The following is a 21034-nucleotide window of genomic DNA, read 5'->3' as shown; positions in this document are numbered from 1 at the left end:
AATGCACCAATCAACAACTCTTTCTTTTCCACAAGAACCATTGATTTCTTCTGGTTTCTGTTCAGGGTACAGAGTTATCCACTGTTTGTTAACTAAACAGAATCAGGATCTAATTACCCATTTTCTAGCATCTCTGTGTAATTGTTTGGGTATTTTTTTAAATTAATTTAGAAAATCTCAGACCTTTTAACCTTTCATGCTCAGGCAGGCCTATTATGGTCATTCCAAAGTCCAGGGTGCAGACCAAAGGTGACCAGGCCTTTGCCATTAGGACCTCTAAACCTTAAGTTTTTTTTTACTAAAACTCCCACATCTGTAGAATTTATGCAGGCGTCAATGCCACTTTTTATATCAACTTTTAAAAACACTGTTAATCCTGTGTTACTGTTACAGTTATATCTACATGAAGTGCTATTTTAACAGATTAAAGAAAAACTTCATCTTTATCTAACTTTATCTCCAATTTTTAGATTGAAAAGTAAGAAATATCCAAATCATCCCTGCTTGCTATAGTCGAAACAGCCTTATTTAAATCAATATAATGTAAGGCTTACTTTACAAAGCTCACAGAGTGTTAAACCTCTCAGCACAAAAACTGTGAAATAAGGAGCAGAATAAAACAGGCGATCTAAGTATTTAAGTGTATTGTGAGCTGAAAAAAAAGATTGCTGTTGTATCTCTAAACTGTATCTGCTGTTAGTTCATAAGGTTCTGCAACATTCAAGTGTGACAAACCTGCTAACATGTAATAAATGTGTACATCTACAGTTCATTGTAGTGATTAAAGTTCAAATCTCAACACACAACATTGCTTCGCTGTTGCAAACATATCCCAGCAGCCTACACCTGCCCTGAGGGCAGAGTGGGAGTCTTGGCAAGGCTCCATCTGATCTGGTCTGTTGGTGCCTCCTTATAAAAGAGGAGTGAGTGTCTCAGGGTCTTTCACTTTCTGCTCCACAGAATGACTGACACTGCTGCTGCTGCACAGTCTGAGTTAGTCTGAGCTAACCGGACCTCGCCGTGCACTCCTGTCCTCTGCTGGTCCTGCTACGCTTTCTAAGTCTGCGTTTTGGGCTGCATACTGGAATACTAGAAATTACACCATTTCCAAAGAGGTTGGACTGTGAGTTGATGTTAAGACAGTTTCAGTTATTTTTGATAGTATGCTTCTCTTTAAAGACATAGTAAGATTCAGCAATTTAGATTTCTTTTTAACCTCTAACTGTTTCCTGATCTGTTCCTCAAATCTGCACTCACAAACTGCTCTGTTCTCATTCGACACAGAAACTACTTCTGGATGTTAACATTTTGAATTGTTATTGCTATTTTTCTCCATAGCTGGGATAAGGATGTTCCCCTCCTTTACGTCAGTGCTGCTGGTCACAGCACTGACCAGCGTCTGGGCCCAAGACTTTTATGAAGAGAGGAAAACTAACAAGAAATACAGAGTCAGACCTCCTGCTGCAAACATTCATGATGGACAAGGTAGGAAAATGAATAAAAAATACAGTGAATGAAAAATATTTATTGTGCAGGATATTCAGCATCATGTTGCTACAGTATTGTGTCCAGTCTAAAGGGTTAGGGGTCAGTCAGTCTTTTAGTGAAAACAGTAACACGTATAAAGTATGCCGTATTGCTAGTAGAGAGTCCTCCATCCTGTTCTGTGTGCACACAGCCATCCTAGACGAGGACTGCAGCTTGGAGCTCTCCTTTCTGCTGGACAGCTCTGAGAGTGCCAAGGACAATCACGAGCAGGAAAAGCTGTTTTCTATGAATGTGGTGGACAGACTCCAAGGTGCACGACTGCAGACCGGCCGCAGCTTGAGTCTGAGGGTGGCTCTGCTGCAGTACAGCAGTCATGTTATCACAGAGCAAACCTTCAGAGACTGGAGGGGCACAGAGAACTTCAAGACCCGTATAGCTCCCATTGTCTACATCGGACATGGCACCTACACCACCTACGCCATCACCAACATGACCAAGATCTACCTGGAGGAATCCAGCCCTGGCAGCATCAAAGTGGCCGTGTTGCTCACGGATGGTATTTCCCACCCGAGGAATCCTGACATCTTCTCTGCTGTGGCTGATGCCAAGAACCAGGGCATCAAATTCTTCACTCTGGGCATCACCCGTGCAGCCAATGAGCCGGCCAACGTAGCCCAACTCCGTCTCCTTGCCAGCGCGCCGGCCTCACACTTCCTCCATAATTTACAGGATGAAGACATTGTCCAAAAAATCGTCACTGAGATTGTGAGTATAATACCTTGTCTTTCAGCAGACAACACTCAGAGCAAATGTGATGTATGGGCTTTGAATGAGCATCCATTCAGCGTTGACACAGGGACAGGCTTGTTCAGGTATTTGTATAGAGATGGAATGATGACAATGCTTTCGAGAAACAGATGACAGAATGTCTATGGCAGCCCTGGATAATAAGCTTTTACGCAGCTTAAAAGACCATTTCACATCTGCATGAGCACATCCCCTGGGATTCAAGGATTTTGTCACTTTAAAAAAAAAGCTAGTTTGCCCTGCAATCTCACATTACAAGCTATAGTCTCTCATTAAGGACTGTAATATTGCTACAGTTCAGAGTCTGTAATTCTGACCTAAATCAATTTTTCTTTTCTTTGCAGACTGGCTTGGCTGATGAAGGAGTAAGTACTATTACAAGTAGACAAACTTTTACAGAATCTTTGACCTTTAATGATGTGTGATTAGGTGGATGTGCCCAACTGAAGTGTATAGAATTACATTCATGACAGTTTAGCAAACATGTCTCTTTTTCTGAAGTGCCCTCTGGCTCAGAGATGCGCTTGTGAGAAAGGAGAGAGGGGGCCAAGTGGGCCAGCGGTGAGTATTTTGCCTTAAACTTTTCCAAATACCCCAAAACCAAACTAGTTGCCTTTGAAGTGTCATGATATTTTAGGAATGGTAATTGTGCCGTTTTGAACAATCAGGATAATTACTTACTTCTTACCCTCAGCATCGCTTGCAGCTATTTGCACAAGCACAGTAAGAGGATAAGTGGTCTTGTCCCACATTCTAAAAGCAAATCTATAGCAACCCATCAAAGGAAAGGAAACACTGTCGTTTTATATTCCCAGAGAAATATGTTTGCTGTGACTCAATGTGCCCAGTCTCAGCCAGTTATTGTGCATTACTCATTTAACATAAGTTGTCCCCATGGAAACCAGAGGCATTGAATTTAGAGCTCCAATCCCTGTAAAACTGGACCTTTGACCACCATAAATGTCACATACAATCCCTGCTGCCACAGTCACTTATGCTGGATACGGGAGTGCTGCAGTATGGAGCACCAGAATGAGATGACTCCACCTGCTATAGGTGCACATTTTAGCTCCTATCAAACTTCCACTTAAGCCCCATCTCCTCCTCAGATACTAGACAGCTCAGGTAACGTCAAGTTTTCCACTAACCTGGTGGAGAATCCAGTTGCTGATGGACAGCTGCATGGTAATTAACCAGGTGCTTTCTCCTCAGAGAGATTCTTCAGATTCTTACGCTCAGACTAGGAGGCTCACATAATTGCTCTCATTAGTTTAATGGTCACAAACTAGCGATTTCTCGTGCATAGCAACTAACACACGCTGTCCAGGTGCAGCCCAAGACAATGACCCCCCCCCAGCCCAGTGGACAAGAAGCCTCATGTCCGCATACGGTGTCAAATGTCAGCCGTCATATCCATAAGCACATATATCAAACACGTTCAGACATCAGGCTAGACACCTTTTCCCTCCTCTGTCTCTCTTAAACAATGCCTGTCAAGAGGAAAAAGATATTTCAGTGCACACCAAGAAAAGTGCAAAATGTCAATGGGAGAAAATGATCAGATCTTAACCAGACTTTGTCTCATTCTACAGGGGAAAAAAGGTCGTCCTGGAGATGATGGAGCCCCAGGGCTTAAAGGGCAAAAGGTGCCTGCTTATTGATGGACAAGGGATTTCTTAGCCGGCTGGCTCTTTCAGGAGTTATATAATACATACTGAGTGCTGTACATTTAAATCCTTCCAATGTTATAAAACTTTGTCAGGCTTTCTGAATTAGGTCATTCGATATCTGTAGATTATAAATATAAATATAATGTAAATATAAATAATTTGGTAAAACCTTTTAAAAATGGAACAAACTCTGTAGTGCACGTGAAGTAATAAAAGCTTAAAAGATCCAAATTTATTCTAAAAGCAAACTCAGTCATGTGTATAATGAACCTAAATGACATTACTGTCTTGTTTTTTGTTATCACCTTGTGGAGTACCGCAAGGTGATAACAAAAAATATTTTATTCTCTTTATTTGTGCAATATTAATATGTCGTTGTAACTTTACTGGAAAACTGGTGATGCCCATTTGTTGTTTTTCAAGTTATTTAAAATATGTCATACAGCATATTTTAAATAACTTGACCAATCATGAATTATATATTAAAAATATTAGGATATGATTGAAGAATTATAAACAATCATAAACAACAAATGTATTCAAAATCAACTCATTATTTACAGGGCTTACACACTGATTTTAAAATGTTGATAACTTAAGTGGATGATGTATCATTTCTGATCTATTTTTTCTCTTCTAAAACTGGTCAAACCTACTATTTGAGACTGTTTATTCTGTGTTAAGCTTATAATAATAAGACAATGTGCTTTTTGTCATATCAGGGTGAAGCAGGACTAAGTGGTCTACCCGGGCGAGAGGGTGCTGAGGTAAATGTCACTAACAGCATTAAGGAAATATTCTTTATTGTCTCTATAATTTATTCACAGTTAACATCTCATACGTTTTATTTGCAGGGGAAACCTGGTTACAAAGGAGAAAAGGTATTTGATTCAGATTAATGACCGTAAGAACATTTTATTTTGTAAGAATCAAGCCTGTAGAATACTTGTAACTTCTACACAGGGTGAGAGGGGCGAGTGCGGGACTCCAGGAATAAAAGGAGACAGGGTACGACCGCACTGCTGACACCACACAACGAGAATTTTATGTTTTCACTGTACACACTGTGTTTGATATTACGGTCTTTCTCTTCCCTGTGTGATGTGCTTCAGGGTCCTGAGGGTCCAGTAGGATCAAGAGGAATTAGAGGTCTACAGGTCAGTAATATTTTAGGAAAATGTGCAATTAATGTATTTATGAAGCCTAAAGCCAATCTTCGCAGGTATCCTTATAATTTGTAGGCTTGTGTATTATTAGAAATATCCATATGTATTGTTTCTGGATATTTCTTAATTAATACCTGTATGTTGTGTCTGGCCAGGGGTTACCAGGACCACATGGAGACGCTGGACCAGAGGGTCCTCAGGGAAAGCAGGTCAGACCCTTTTGAACAACTTTTACTCACCCCATTGTGCACATCTGCTGTGACCTTTACATTTCCTTTTATGATTAGTTTAAACAAGATGTTGAAGCTTTACCACCCCTGTCTTTACCACACAGCAAAGATGCCTGTTACCTATCTGGTAATAGACCCCTGTGTGAACATTTGGCAGTAAGCCAGAGTCTTCCCCATCATTACTGTTATTCACCAGCGTATAGGGCTGAACCATCAGGAAAACTTCTAGCCGCAGGTTCTCCTAATGTATCCTGCTTCTAAATACAGACCAGGAAGTGCCTACAGCATTGTCAGGCTTTCCAACTGCACTTAATAACATGCAAACAAATCCAGTGCATGCTCATTGTCTCGTCGTGTGAGGACATGTAGGAAGTATTTGCAAGGATTAGCAGGACTTGGTGGTCCTTGGACTCTTGGTGGTCCTTATGTTGTGTAATTTCTTTTAGGTGCCTGATGGAGACTCCTGTAAGAAAACATATTTTCATGTATTCATTTCATTTATAAATATTTCTTGGAAAAAAACCCCAACATATATTTAATATATATTTAATATATATTTAATATATTTTTAATATATATTTAAGTACCTCTCATTCTACAGTCCTCATGATTGAATAAGCATAATTGGAATAAGACATGATAATGAACTCCATCCTCTCCATCAGGTCAGATTAAAAATCTACCTAAATGCCAAGTAAATATTGTAATTAATCCAAACTTTGATGTGATGGTGAAGAGCCAACTGTTCTTATTTTGAGACACTGTTGATTTGGGGTTTCTGGAACTTGAAAATTTCTTGAGCTTAAGTTTAGTTCTTATCTGCCCTAACTCGTATGAAGAGATCAAATATGTCACACACTATCTAATTTAGTACACATAACAGGATTTACAGCATTTTTTTCAGCTTCAAATAAGTCTCGCTTCTGCACAGTTTACATGTTAAAAATAAAGCAGTTTTAAAGGAGGTTGTGTGTTAAGTGTAATCATGTATGTGACCACAGGGTGAACGAGGCCCTCCTGGCCCTCCAGGAATTCAGGGGGAAACGGGTATAGGGCTACCTGGACCCAAAGTAAGTGGTACCGTGGATTATCTCGGTAGATTATCCCATCCTAGCAATCACAAAGTATTTTTGATTTATTTTCTATAAGCATTACTTTGGATTTCTCTTGTTAAATGAAGTTACCCTATAAATCTGCAGGGTGACATGGGATTCCAGGGCCGACCAGGACCTCCCGGTCCTCATGGAGTGGGTGAACCCGGTCTTCCCGTAAGTTAAGCAGAAACTGAATCTGTGCTATGGTGAATTGTTGAATGCTTATATGCCTGTGATGTCCGTATTAGTTTCAGTGACATGCAAGTACTTTGGGTGACAAATTATTCACTCTGGCTTTGTTTATAGGGACCTCAAGGACCACAAGGTGTTCAAGGAGATAAAGGACCCCAAGGCGAGGGGTTTCCGGGACCAAAGGTATTATTTTGATCATATCGTCAGATCAAGAACAAGAACAAGAGCCATGAATTTCCATGTTAATATCTATGAACACATTTGAAAAGAGTTTGTCAGCAATGATCTTCAGGAATACAACGTAGAATAGAAAAAGACCCCTGATTACTCTCTTCAGCAAAGCACTTAACTCCCATGAAGCTGCTCAGGTATGAACAGGTGGATATGCATAAATCTCACAATTAAAACTTCCCTTAAGCAGAGATAAATAAGTCAGGAAATATCTGAAGAACCAGAACTTGCTAACCCCCCTCTAAGGCTATGGTTCAAACCTTTGATGAGGCATTTCCTTTATATTTAATAGCTGACAGGAAACATGTGCAAGAGCAGCTGGGATGACATAAAGCAAAGATCCCCACCTGGAAATGAACCAACAAGCTTTGCCTTTCTTACATCGCAGGTTAATTTATTTAGTGATCTTGCCTGTGTTTACATCTGTATTACTGTGGCACTAGCTGTGATGACAAACTGATATCAATGTAAAATTAGGGGCAGTTTCTGAATGTGTTTGCTGCATGTTTAAAAGAAATTATAAATTATTACAACATTAACCATTATTAGTAACTACCTGCCAGAGTCCAGAATCTGTTGTTACAAACAATGCATACATTTAGAATACTAAAACATAAATTGATGCTAAATACAGCATGTGCAATAGATAAAACTCTCAGACCCAAAAGATATACAAACAAAAAAGCACATTGTATTGACCTTCGTACAGAATATAAAGAGTGAATCTTTAAGTTTAGTTGTATGTACGCTTTCTGGGCCTTTCTGCAGTTCATGGCCTACATCTGTCAAAAAACAGATCTCCTTCTGTTCCAACCCACTGACTCATAACTCAGGTGTTTGCTGTAGCATTGCTATTCACTCTGTTGCTGAGCCTGTAAAAACAGTATCTTTTTTCCCCATGCTATAACATGCTGCACTATGCGCCATACATGTTACAATGGTGCCTGTGGATACCCCACACAAAAGGAGATAGCAGGGATTTCTGGCCATATGCATGGAGATTATAACTGACAAAACATCTTACAGTGCAGGGGCACAGAAAATAACTTAACCACAAGGAAGTGAGATTAGCATGTAATATACAAGAGTAAAATGAATCGCATCAATACCCCCTCACAAGACAGAACTTGTGGATAACAATGACTATGGGAGGAGCACGTTTATGCGGTCTGTAAAGAAATCTAAGTACACCTTTATGCGTTGAGGAAATGTCTTGGAAAATGAACACTGGAAATGTCCTCAAGCAACTACACATCTGTTTGACATGTTCCAGACTTCCTAGCTGTTATAGATTTTCCTCCTCCTGCTAATGGTTGTAAAAAGGGATCGGAGTGATTCTCCCAGAGGTGATCAAACTCTCTCTTAGTCCTATGAGGTCTGCGCATTTGACTTTCATTACACTTGGATCTTGCTCAGGGCAGACCTCTTCCATCAGTAACCTCTTCATTTTGTGATTCACTTGTCTTGGAAAAATAAAGTTTAAAAAAAACTGTTTCGTTCCTGGTGCATAAGATCATGTTTTTATCAATCACAAGAAAGTAACAGGAGCCAACACGCTTTCTCTCCATACTCTCTTTACTTTTAACAGTCCTGACTTGGCTGTGACCCAAAAGCAAGTGGCTGTGATGTAACTGACAGAGATTACCTGATTTTGCTCCACAGGGGGATCGGGGGTTTCCAGGACCAAGGGGGCCAAGGGGACAGCAGGGTGCAGGCATTAAAGGAGAAAGGGTAGGTTGTAAATTTGTCATCTAACAAAGAGAATATACTGCAAACTCTCTGGTCTTCACATAAATGAAATCCACAAGGGAAACCAAATGCCCTCTGGGTTTCATGATGACTTCTTGGAAAAGGTGAGAGGAGAGTATTAAACTCTGGTTATTGTGTGACTTGTTACTCTAACATGATCAGTATAATAATGTGAATAGTGGAACAGTGGAACAAACAAAACAGGGACCCATAAAAGGGCATTTTGTTTAGTCTTTGTGCAAACACGAGATCAACAACAGCAAAGTGAAGGAAGACAAAACAGCAGATAGACAAACAGAACTACCTGATGTAATGCGGGATAATGAGGGGCAGGTTTACGCAGGCAGGAGATGGTTAGATCAGATGGAAAGCATACAACAGGGTATGAAATGGAAGGAGGTGTTGTAATGCATTAATAATTGATTAATTAATAAATGAAAGTGCCACACTTTGTCTTTAGCTTTACGTTAATATTTTGTCATCTGCTCAGTGTTTACAGTGCAAATAATATCAGACTGGGAGGATTATTAGACCTCAGTGGAGATCTGCACTTTCCACTTGGCTTTTGTTCTTGCTAGATTCAAGCCCCCTATTTGTCATTGTTTGTATTAAATTCTTGTTCTTGGGCTCCCTCCAACAATACTCATACAAATTGTATTAAAAAAAATCCCACAAGAAAAATGAGAAATGGGAAAAAGACAACCTAATCCAACCACTCAAAGATATAAAATAATACCACAGTTAAATATAGTACTATATAGGTATAGGTTACATGGGCACACCTAAGTAGTCAAGGGAGTCACTGAGAACTGATTCTTAAGTATTCACTTATGTATTAAACTGTGCTGATTTACTTCCAGGGTGAACTGGGGCCTCCAGGTCCTCCAGGGCCAGTTGGACTGACAGGCGTGGGCATACAGGGAGAGAAGGTTGGTAAAATGTTTTTGTCTGTGTTTCCACAAAGTTCCACTGATGTATATACACAGAGCAGTAGGATACTGTGCACTGACAGTGTTCTAATCTTCCTTACTCCTCAGGGAATTGAAGGGCCAAGAGGTCCACCAGGAGTCAGAGGAATTCCAGGAGAGGGTTTACCTGGACCCAAGGTTTGTTTAAATACTTACTGTATTGTGCACTGTGAATGAGACTGTATGTGCTAAAAGAGCTGGCACAATGGTTAACGTTGCTGCCATACACAGACAAGGTTACAGTAGCAGAAGAAGTATTCAGGTCCTTTGCTTCAGTGAAAGTACTAATACCACAAGGTGAAAATACTCCACTATAAATAAAAGCCATGTATTCAAAACCTTTCCAAAGTAAAAAATATTTATTAGAAAATACTGAGCTTCAGTAAGTATCATCAGCAAACTTTGGTTAAAGCATCAAAAGTAAAAGTATTCATTCTGCAGAAAATTGGTCCCTGTCAGTGTTTTACACACCTGTGTGCTTCAAACCTCATGCACTGTACATCTGGAAAGAGATAGTGAGACCTTGACACACAGAACATCCAAAAAACATCACACAAAAGTCTTTCCAGAACAGAAAAATCAAGGCAAAACAAATTAGCAGCACATCAAATATGGCATTTAGGCTACTAAGACCACAGCAAGAGAGAGCACAAAGCAGCAGCCAAAGTCACACAACATGCAGCACGGTTCCCAAAGCAACCCTTTTGTTAAACATAAATCCTAACTCACCACCGACTTTTTCAAAGGACCACAGTCTGCCAGATGTTATCCAACTCACCTGGCACCCCTTCTGTCCAAGGACACTTCAAAACAAATTCAACTATCCAACACAATTTCCCTATTTACTTAACTATTCTAACTGTGGTTACTTATTTTAGATTGGAAAAACAGCAGCTACTAGCACTCTCACAATGTGTGCCCACATGAGTGACGGATGCCATAACTTCTGACTGAGTAAAGCTTCCCCACTTATCTGTCGACATTGACAGTCTTACATTATAATTCTGTATACAGTACAATACAAAAATTTAAATGTGCAGCCAATCCGAAATCTATTTCGGATGAAAAGTTTGTAAATCTTTTAAAAAATATTTCTGTCATCATGTTATTTCTATTTCTAGGGAGACCAGGGATTACCAGGAGAGCAGGGAGCTCCTGGAGAAAGAGGCATTGGTGAGCCTGGTCCAAAGGTAAGACATCACATGAGCAGAACCAAACAAATCAGGTTGGCATATGGGGATTGCCCATGTACTGTGTCCATCAAAAAATCAAATATCGTACTGTAACGGTTACAGGGAGAGCCTGGAGCTGCTGGCTTGGGTGGCCTGCCTGGTCTTCCAGGAGAGGATGGACCTCCAGGGCAGAAGGTAAAGCACATTACGCCAACACTGTGGAAAGCTTCCATTCGGTAGTCCAATTCCATCAGAAAAGAAGCGTGTCTTTCTCATCTGCCTCTCTTCTCTTAGGGCGAACCTGGCTTATCTGGTGTAAGAGGCCCTGAGGGAGCACCAGGAATTGGCACTCAAGGGGAGAAGGTGTGCTTTAGATTATAAATCCTTTTGTAATTCAGAATTTATACGACAACGAATATTAATCAGATGACGTGTGCTGTAATCCCTCCCAGGGAGACCAGGGTCTGAGGGGCATCCGTGGATTACATGGCCCCCCTGGTATCTCTGGACCCTCTGGACCAAAGGTAAGAATTAAAGGAACAAGTGTTTTTGGTGGGATAGCTTTCATGAAGAAGCCACTTCTCTATATTTATTCTATGATGAATACCTTGCAGTTGAAGATTTGTGCCACCCTAACCAACAAAACAAATCCTGTGCAGGTCATTGGCTTTAGAAGTATTGTCAGAATAAAGACAAGCATGAATTGGATCTAAAGTCTTTTTCCAACTCTCACCTTTCAGGGTGAACGTGGACTACCAGGCACACAGGGCATGCCCGGGCAGTCAGGGCGGTCCATATCAGGTCCAAAGGTAAACCAATAAAACATATCATCAAGCTGTCTCTTAACAGAGATCTTGGCACACAAGTAGATAAGTTGCATGCATCCAGAACAAATGCCACAAAGAATCTGATGTGATGTAATGCATCAGTTGCCACGCTGACTTTATTGTTTCCAGGGTGAAATTGGCCCTTCTGGTCCCCCTGGTCCTGTAGGTGAAACAGGCCATGGATTACCTGGTCCAAAGGTAAACACCTAAGAACACTGTGTGTTTTTAGAACATTTATTAACCATTTTGTCCTAATCAGCATAATCTTGGTGGTTTTCATCACTAAATTTTGTTTAACCAGGGTGAACGTGGTCACCCAGGTTTACCAGGTCCAGTTGGTCCAAAAGGCGAAGGCCTCCCTGGCCCAGTGGTTTGTACCATTGACATTTTGCACACACAATTAAATTCTGTAACCAGTAAATCCTCTGCAAGCTGACATTGTCTAAACTTGATTTATGCACTTATTTTAGGGTCCCCCAGGCATGCAAGGCTTACCGGGTGAGCCGGGTCCAGAAGGAATAGGAATTCCTGGTCCCAAGGTTTTTGTCTACATGTTTTTTAAGTTTGATTGTTTGACTTTTTTTCTTTGCATTTATGTCTACCTATGGAGATGCATGCAGTAAATAGTGCTAAATTTGTGTCTATTTCAGGGTGACATTGGCTTTAGGGGATTGCCAGGTTTGCCCGGCCCACCTGGAGAGGGCTTACAAGGACCACCGGCAAGAAAGATTTTCTAACTATTGGCTTGATACAATGAATATTCAAACCTGAATTATAACTAATAACACACAAATTAAACCTTTGAAAATATACAGAGTTAGAAGATGTACTATGATAATTTATGCATGTTTGTAAGTTGATTTTTTTCCATAAACCCGTGGTGTGATTGTTTAACCATTTATTTTAAGGGTAATGTTGGGAGGCCAGGACCTGCTGGTCCAAATGGACCTCCAGGAGAGGGTATCCAAGGCCCAAAGGTAAATGTTACCACTGTTCTACAGTTGTCTTTCAAGCTCGTACCAAGCTCTTTATAATCAAGACTCACAACTCTCTTTCTTGTTCCCAACAAGTGAAAGAGTGAAGCAGATAAATGGTGCTGACATGTTACAGTGTAGAACTGCCTGACAAATCAGCTGCAGGACAAAACATAATAATTTACAACTAACACGCCTTTATGATTCAGTAAAACTAAAATCGAATTTCAGGGTGAGCCAGGATCTCAAGGTATGACTGGGCCTAGAGGACCACAAGGAGATGGATTTCCTGGAGCTAAGGTGATGACTTTACATGTATCTTTTAAAGATTTTATTGACACCCGGTCTTTGACTGGTAGATAACTCTTCACTTTGTTACAGGGCGATCGTGGGTTGCCTGGTGAGAGAGGAATGAAAGGTGCAAAAGGAGACATTGGAGATTCTGGAGTACCAGGTGAAGCGGTAAGCAAAACAAATTTATACCCTGCACTTCCTGAAATAAATAGTCAAACTGCTGATGTTTAAAGATATACACTGGCCTGAATTTGTTTCATTACTCGACTTCTGTACAGGACAAATGAGATTAATCACAAGAAAAACTGCTGTGCAGGACATGAGAACAAGCAAACTGTCAAAACATATTAATTGTTTGATAGCAAGAAAATATTTCCTAATAAATAATAACTGTCATCACTCCCATCATACGCATACATCGCAGGCCTATTAGATAGAAATGTTTTTAATAATATATTAGTGATGTTGTTTTCAACTTTTCTCGAATCCCAGGGGAGGCCAGGAGCAAAAGGAGAACCAGGCCTCACAGTAAGATCATCTTCAACTGTTGTTTGAATATGAAATAAGTTACTGTGATGTTGTACTAATGTAAATGTCCCCATATTTTACAGAGAGAGGACATCATTAAGCTGATCAAAGAAGTCTGTGGTAAGACTACATGACAAGTCTAGTGTACTGTTATAGCTCTTAATTAGTAGCTGGCATTTAAATGATAAGCACATGGTAATGTATAACATACAATGAGACCTGATTTATATCTTTGAACTGACAAATGAGCAGAATGTAAAGCCAAACTGTGAAAACATATAAAACGTGTTTTGTTTGGTGCAGACTATAATTGCCCATTTTATTTAAACTGCAGTTTTTAAGATAAGATGAACTTCATTGATCACAAAAAAAATTTGAGGCCATAAAATCAAAACAATGGCCAAAAGATCCTAGGAGATTCTAGAGAGTTAAAGGGAGCTGCAGAGTTTATGAGCGAAACATCTCACAATACGTGCAGATAGTAATGAGATAAATATGATTACAGGACATATTCATGTAGTGACAGCATTTCATTGTTTTCAGGATGTGGCGTCAAGTGCAAAGAAAGACCAATGGAACTTGTGTTCGTCATCGACAGCTCAGAGAGTGTCGGCCCTGAGAACTTTGAAATCATCAAGGACTTTGTCACCAGGTTGGTGGACCGGACCACAGTTGGCCGCAATGCCACCAGAATTGGACTGGTTCTCTACAGTCTGGATGTCCATTTGGAGTTCAATTTGGCACGATACATGAGCAAACAGGACGTTAAGCAGGCCATCAGAAAAATGCCTTACATGGGTGAGGGCACCTACACTGGCACAGCGATCAGAAAGGCGACACAGGAAGCTTTCTTCAGCGCTCGACCTGGAGTCAGAAAAGTAGCCATCGTCATCACTGATGGTCAAACTGACAAACGAGAGCCCGTTAAACTTGACTTAGCTGTAAGGGAAGCTCATGCTGCAAACATTGAGATGTACGCCCTGGGGATCGTCAATTCCTCTGATCCTACGCAGGCTGAGTTCCTGCGTGAGCTCAATCTGATTGCCTCTGACCCCGACAGTGAACACATGTACCTCATTGATGACTTCAATACTCTGCCAGGTGATAATACAGTCAAATATCATGTCTTCAGCAGGGTGTTCATCAAAATATATAGCTATTATAATAGCTTTCAGGTGAAAGGCCATAAAAGGGCTTCAAGTTAACAGATTTTTTCATTTCTTCTTTTCAGCACTGGAGTCTAAACTCGTCAGTCAGTTCTGTGAAGATGAAAATGGCGCCCTCATTTACAATCGCATAACAAATGGGCAGTGGAACGGCAACAATGGACATGGGCGTGGCATTAATGGAAACAATGGACATGGGGAAAATAGCAATGGATATAATGGCTATGGCAATAATGGTTATGCCTATGGTAACAATGGATATGGCAACAATGGGAATGCTTACAATTACCAAGAGGAGATCCAAAATCAGAGACGCACCAGCAGCCGAGGCCGTGGAGACACCTTCACACTGCCCATCAGTGCTGATCCTCTCCCTGTTCAGGTCTGTGCTGAAAAGTCCAAAACAACAGTATGCTGTTGTGATTGTCTTTGCTGATGGTACAGAACTCTTCACAATGCTCACACATTGTTATGTTGTCATCTTAACGGTAGGTGGTGGAAGATGATGAAGGTGAAGATTTAGACTTAAGAGCCCATGCACGAGTTGGTAGTGCTGTAGCTGCAGTCAACAAAACGACATCTTTATCGACTGAGAGGGAAAGCTCTTCCTCCAACGAGGCGGTCATATCATCTTCATCCTTTGCTACATCTTCATCGTCATCTGCAACAACTTTGTCAACGCTCAGCTCAGTTTCATCTTTAAACTCGAATAAGTTGCAGCCTGTGGAGAGTCCAGTCCTGCCTGAAGGTGAGTACTGCACCCCTGATTAGGAAGACATTTTGGCATGTGACAGTGGAGAAAGCACAGGCGTAAATGTCTTTGTAGGTTCTCAATCATGGTAGTTACACCCATTGGAGCACTTTAACCACAGGTGTAAATAATAAAGTTAATGATAGCTGCATTGCATTTAGCTTCTTTGGTTTCCTGTCATTGTGCATGCAGGCTCATTGTTGTGGATTACTGACACTCGAATAGGACAGAGACACTGTAATGTTTTTAGTAACATCTACGCTGATCCTACTATGACAAGTCACTTGCCACTCATTAAGTACCTAAATATTCTTTGGAAAATGTGCCTCTCTCACACCGTCTCTTCAGCAGAGGCCCGTCCTGTAGATCCACGCTGTAACCTCAGCTTGGACCAAGGCTCCTGCAGAAACTATAGCATCCGCTGGTATTATGACAAACAGGCCAATGCCTGTGCACAGTTTTGGTACGGAGGCTGTGGTGGAAATGACAACCGTTATGAAACAGAAGACGAATGCAAGAAGACCTGCGTTGCATTCAGAACAGGTAACCTTTGTAGATTTTTAAAAGCAAATGTGAATATTTTCTCTTTTTTTTTCATTTTTCCTTGTTTTTTTCTTAAGTCTGAATACTGTTTTGTCCCCAGCAGGATAAAAGAAGAAGAAACCATCAGAAGGTGGACTTCACTACTCTACAATCTGCCATTCTGTCAGTCGGATTCAGAAAATTTCATGCACCAACACTTTTATCCTCACACGCAAATTGACTTTTTTTATGTTTATGAAATAACAGCACTAGAAAGAGAAAAGAAAAACTCCACACATGTTGCTGTTTCAGTGTGAATGACTCACTTAATTAAGATTACCTCAAAGTAGTTCTATTCTATTTGCTGAAATATACTACTATATACTATGTACTATAGTACCGTACTTTGTTTGTATTTTATTTGTTGTTATTACAGTGAGTCTACTTGGGTTATAACTGGCAGCTGTAAGAGAGAGCCATTTTTGTTCAGGTACTACTTTCAGGTGTCTACTGCGAATGTCATCTTATGATGAAGAATGAGGCTTTCTGCAATCCATCCATTAAAGGCCTGTCTCTATGGGCATTGTGTGTATATCTGAATAGATGTTTTGTATGTTTTTTAATAATAAAATATAAAATCATGGTGTTTGTCTGTTTTATATGTGTTTTGTAAGCAAAGTAACTAGAATCACTATTACCACTATAAGCATGTGTACATCCTGCTTTGTATGCTTAGTTGTAACAGAAGATACAGTGAGTTAGGGGCCTAAATATGATAAATAATATAACTTTTTATTTATTAACATTTTACTTCCATCAGTCAGTCTTGAGAAATGTCATTGGAAATTCAGATGAAATTATATGAGATAGAACAGAGAACAGACAATATTGAAAAATGTTTTGTGAATGATTTATAATGCTGATATAAAAAAATCTGCTGAACTAACCTTCTCATGCTATATAAATTAAGTACGTCTTATTTTCTCTGTGTGTTTTTAACGTCTTAATTGGTAGGTTTTCTAGGACACCTTCCTTTAATAAAACACTAATTAGGTCTTGAAGCATTCCAAACTGCAGCCATAGAGGGGCGGGGAGTCAGCTTATTTACATAGTTTTATGACGATAAGAGCCAAAAATGGGGAGAAATACAGGAATTAGTGAAATACTGCGCCGATATATACTGAAATGCCTATTAAACACGTTTCCTCAAGCTTTAAATTGGACACGCGTCCTCAATATTGTCCTCTTGGCTTTCCGTCTGTTGCCACGGTGATTATGACGCCACCCAAGCTTTTTCAGATTAGCCAGTTTAACATATAGCAAGCTAGGTAACAAACGGCAATTAGTTAGCATACGTTACTAAACTATCCAGGAGAAAGTGATAACCAGCAATCATGGCGTCAGTTTTAGATGCTCTCTGGGAAGACAGAGACGTTAGATTCGACATAACAGCACAGTAAGTTAATGTCACCTCACTGAAGTCGTTTGGGATTATTTCACCGTCGTACATGCTAGTTAGGTCAGCTAGGCTAATTGATTAACCAGAGGTAGCCTCAGATAAACTTACTCGCCTGCTGTGAATACGCTAAGGTTTCCCGGTAAATATGTTTAAAAAATGTATATTCAGTCGTGGAAAAGAAACATTTTACGTAGCTTTATGTCACAAATGTCTTAGTGTAGCAACGTCTTAATGCTAGCATCATTCTAACAGGCTGTGATACAGTGAGGTAAATGAAATCCCAGGGTCACAGCTTTCACCGATCGATCTACCAAACTGTTCTGTACACAGGCAGATGAAAACACGGCCAGGAGAAGCACTAATAGACTGCCTGGACTCCATAGAAGACACAAAAGGAAACAACGGAGATCGAGGTAACGTTAGTTAGCTACCTTGGAGGCTAAAACTATCTGGGCAACCTGTGTGTGTCTGGTCACCATGTAATTGATAAATGCACACTTTTTGCAGGGCGACTGTTGGTAACAAACCTGAGAATCATTTGGCATTCTTTGGCTCTGCCAAGAGTCAATTTGTGTAAGTACCAGTGCATTGTTTTATTTTGTTGTCTCTACCAGCAGCGCACCAGTTGCATGTTTCTGCCCTCTCTTGGATATGTCCGGCATTAAATGATCTTATCAAATTATATATAGACATTATGTGAACATGTTCAATGGATTTAAACAATTTGATTGTAATTCTTAGGACTTTCCTGTCTGCCTCCATTTAGTTTTTTTATTTTTGCTTACGTGTAGACAAAATTTAAAGTCATGTATGTTGCATATTTATTCAACTTTTTTAAAAAGTGTTTAGTGAATGAATATTCATGATAGTAATATTTAGTGCTTTAATATAATGATGAATATCATACTGTTAAACAAAATAAGAAACTAACCATTATCACCATGAGATATCATATCTTAGATCTTAGTGTGCTTTGTGTTTTAAGGTTATGATTTTACTTTGAGAGCTCATATTTGCAAGTATATGCTGACAAAAGCAAGTTAAGTCAAGATGAGGGGAAGAAACAAAATAAAAACTAAGAAGAGAAAACCTTGCGTGCCTAAATGCAAATCTGTTGTTTTTTTAGCTGTGGGTTACAACTCTATCATTAACATCACAACAAGGACAGCAAACTCAGTAAGTATAGTTTCGCCTCTGTGACTATTATTTTATTATTATCTTATTATTTCATTTCCAGTGTTAATCCATAATCTTATTACATTTCCTCACACACATCACATTTACTGTCAACAAATGTTTGATTGTCTCAGTTTTAAATTTGTGTTAAGTTTGTGTTAAATGTCTGTAATCTGTTCTACTCAGTTTCAAAATCCATTTAAAGTTAATAATAAAGCAAATAATAAATGTGATGAAGACAGATAAGCATGCTGATTTATTAATTGAATCCACTTTTTCAGAAACTGAGAGGCCAAACTGAAGCACTCTACATCTTGACCAAGTCCAACAACACAAGATTTGAGTTCATCTTCACAAATGTGGTTCCAGGAAGTCCACGGCTCTTTACTTCTGTCATTGCAGTTCATAGGTAGACAACACTCATTACAGTCTACATAAAATGTAAAAAGTACGTCCCACTAAATATTTTAAGATGTTTTGTTTCGTCCTAGGGCTTATGAGACATCTAAAATGTACCGAGACCTGAAACTGCGAGCTGCTCTTATTCAAAACAAACAGCTAAGGCTCTTGCCCCGAGAGCAAGTGTATGATAAAATTAACGGAGTTTGGAATTTATCCAGTGATCAGGTAATGATGCTTAAAATGTGTCTGGAAATTTCTTTCTTTGTTTCTTTTGTTTTTCTTTCTTTGTTTCTTTGTTGTTTACTTACTCTACATGACAATAACATTGTAGTTTTCTTCCGTTAATTACATTGTTTCTTGAATCTTTCTTTCTTAAGAGTCCTCATCTAATAGATGGAAAGTTAATCTTAAAAATTTTATTATAATAATCAGTTTACAGTATGCATCACTGAGTTCCTTTTCTTGATTTCTTGACTGATTTTGTTTTTCTTTTTTTTTCAGGGTAACCTTGGAACATTCTTTATCACCAATGTCCGCATTGTGTGGCACGCCAACATGAATGAGAGCTTCAATGTCAGCATTCCTTACCTTCAGATTGTAAGCACAGTACACTAAATAACATTTCCTATCCAGTCCTGTGTCAAAAATCATTATTGCAAAATTTCAGTGGCAAGTAATGTTGTCACCAGGTACTGTAATTTAGATTAGAGTATTCATGTGATGTGTGTAAATTACTTTACACAGTACACAGAAAGTACAATAAAAGAGAAACAGTATTTTATTTATTTAGTGATTAATTTCAGCAGCTCTGTGTACAGCATCTTTTGCCATAGCAGATTAAGTGGACATCACTGCGTACTTCGCTTTGAGACCACGAATGCATTTTGTTTTTATTTTTTATATATGTTTTATATATTTTTTTCCCCACAGTGGTCCATCAGAATAAGAGACTCAAAGTTCGGCTTGGCTTTGGTGATAGAGAGTTCTCGCCAGGTAGCAGTTTTTCTGATGCTTGTGACATGAGTTCCTTGTCGACTTTAGTTGCTTGTAATACACAAACATACTGTGTACTTTTGTTTTCAGAGTGGCGGATATGTCCTTGGGTTTAAGATTGACCCTGTAGACAAGCTTCAGGATGCACTTAAGGAAATCAACTCGTTGCACAAGGTGTACTCTGCCAACCCCATCTTTGGAGTGGAATATGAAATGGAAGAAAAGGTAAGCATCCGTGGACAATATGACTTTGAACACCTCAATAGTATAAAATCAGAACTTTAACATAGTATATACAGTATGTGTACTTTACTGAATCATTTTAATGTTTGTGTACCTTCCCTTAAATAGTTTAAGAACACTTTTTTTACCTGATCTTGTTGTCATAGTGCTGTTTTGTCCTAACAACATTTTCAGCCCCAGCCATTGGAAGAACTCACAGTGGAACAGCCTCCTGATGATGTGGAAATCGAGCCTGATGAGCAGACTGATGCTTTCACTGTGAGTGTGTCTGCTGGTCACCCATACACTCATCACTCCTCTGGGAGTCAGTCAGCGGTTTAGTTTTCAGACCCTCAGAATAGCTGTCAGTACATGCCCTTCAGTACGATGAACAAACACGAATTTGAGTTTCCTGGCGCTCATGTTCGTGGTGGTGATTGTCAGACAACAATAAGCTATTGTTACAATGTCCATGTTGTTTTAATTAAATATATGAATTGTGTGTGTTGCTCTCCCACAGGCTTACTTTGCTGATGGAAACAAGGTAAAACCTCACAGTTAATTTTATCACCAGTTGTAAGTGTAAAGTATGCTGTACTAAAACATCTGTTAATTTATTTCCTGTTGGTCCAAAGCAACAAGACCGTGAGCCAGTGTTCTCTGAGGAGCTGGGCCTCGCCGTTGAAAAGCTTAAGGACGGCTTCACACTTCAAGGACTGTGGGAAGTTATGGGTTAGAATAATATGAGACATGTATGTACTCCGTGTAGATATTGGGATCATAAAGGCAACAGAATATTTATTTATAGGTTAAAAGTTGTACAGTTTATAAATAGCTACTTTTTAATAAAAATAAAATATTAAATTACATGATTGACATATTTATTGTGGGGATATTTATAAATAACACTTGAACAGAATGTGAAACATGATGAAGTTTAACAATAATAATAA

At 39.4% G+C, this 21034-nt stretch overlaps 2 protein-coding genes across 3 annotated transcripts; both read left to right on the top strand.

Moving 5' to 3' along the window:
• Positions 1-1298: 1298 nt before the first annotated feature.
• On the top strand, positions 1299-16424 carry col28a2a (collagen, type XXVIII, alpha 2a). The gene is made up of 35 exons (XM_046404941.1): positions 1299-1485; positions 1679-2253; positions 2640-2660; positions 2797-2856; positions 3888-3941; positions 4688-4732; positions 4820-4846; positions 4929-4973; positions 5078-5122; positions 5287-5340; positions 6363-6431; positions 6561-6629; positions 6762-6830; positions 8541-8609; positions 9488-9556; positions 9665-9733; positions 10717-10785; positions 10891-10962; positions 11062-11130; positions 11220-11291; positions 11508-11576; positions 11724-11792; positions 11896-11964; positions 12065-12133; positions 12245-12313; positions 12503-12571; positions 12800-12868; positions 12950-13030; positions 13355-13390; positions 13474-13510; positions 13934-14491; positions 14622-14938; positions 15049-15304; positions 15659-15850; positions 15951-16424. The coding sequence occupies exons 1-35, from the start codon at positions 1350-1352 to the stop codon at positions 15956-15958; spliced, it is 3726 nt and encodes a 1241-aa protein (XP_046260897.1). The 5' UTR covers positions 1299-1349; the 3' UTR covers positions 15959-16424.
• Positions 16425-16921: 497 nt separating this feature from the next.
• bbs5 (Bardet-Biedl syndrome 5) lies at positions 16922-20950 on the top strand. Of its 2 annotated transcripts, none has more exons than XM_046403576.1 (12): positions 16922-17285; positions 17619-17701; positions 17796-17861; positions 18415-18464; positions 18746-18873; positions 18956-19091; positions 19368-19463; positions 19797-19859; positions 19950-20084; positions 20277-20360; positions 20602-20625; positions 20717-20950. In XM_046403576.1, the coding sequence occupies exons 1-12, from the start codon at positions 17224-17226 to the stop codon at positions 20816-20818; spliced, it is 1029 nt and encodes a 342-aa protein (XP_046259532.1). In that variant the 5' UTR covers positions 16922-17223; the 3' UTR covers positions 20819-20950. The 2 variants fall into 2 exon arrangements, with proteins under 2 accessions (XP_046259532.1, XP_046259531.1); XM_046403575.1 differs by having other exon boundaries at positions 16963-17098.
• The last annotated feature ends 84 nt before the right edge of the window (positions 20951-21034 follow it).

This window comes from Scatophagus argus, chromosome 11 (genome assembly GCF_020382885.2).
Source record: "Scatophagus argus isolate fScaArg1 chromosome 11, fScaArg1.pri, whole genome shotgun sequence".
In the NCBI taxonomy this organism is placed as follows: Eukaryota; Metazoa; Chordata; class Actinopteri; family Scatophagidae; genus Scatophagus; species Scatophagus argus.
Note: the sequence above shows the minus strand (reverse complement) of the source record. Positions and strands in the feature narration are given on the sequence as shown.

What these genes read in the sequence shown, in the direction of transcription:
- col28a2a (XM_046404941.1), top strand. Translation starts at nt 1,350, where the DNA reads ATGTTCCCCTCCTTTACGTCAGTGCTGCTGGTCACAGCACTGACCAGC. An exon ending in CAGGAATAAAAGGAGACAGG is followed by an intron (nt 4,974 to 5,077) that starts GTACGACCGCAC and finishes GATGTGCTTCAG; the next exon opens with GGTCCTGAGGGTCCAGTAGG. An exon ending in GCTGATCAAAGAAGTCTGTG is followed by an intron (nt 13,511 to 13,933) that starts GTAAGACTACAT and finishes CATTGTTTTCAG; the next exon opens with GATGTGGCGTCAAGTGCAAA.
- bbs5 (XM_046403575.1), top strand. Translation starts at nt 16,965, where the DNA reads ATGGGGAGAAATACAGGAATTAGTGAAATACTGCGCCGATATATACTG. An exon ending in TCTGCCAAGAGTCAATTTGT is followed by an intron (nt 17,862 to 18,414) that starts GTAAGTACCAGT and finishes TTGTTTTTTTAG; the next exon opens with CTGTGGGTTACAACTCTATC. An exon ending in TGATAGAGAGTTCTCGCCAG is followed by an intron (nt 19,860 to 19,949) that starts GTAGCAGTTTTT and finishes TTTTGTTTTCAG; the next exon opens with AGTGGCGGATATGTCCTTGG.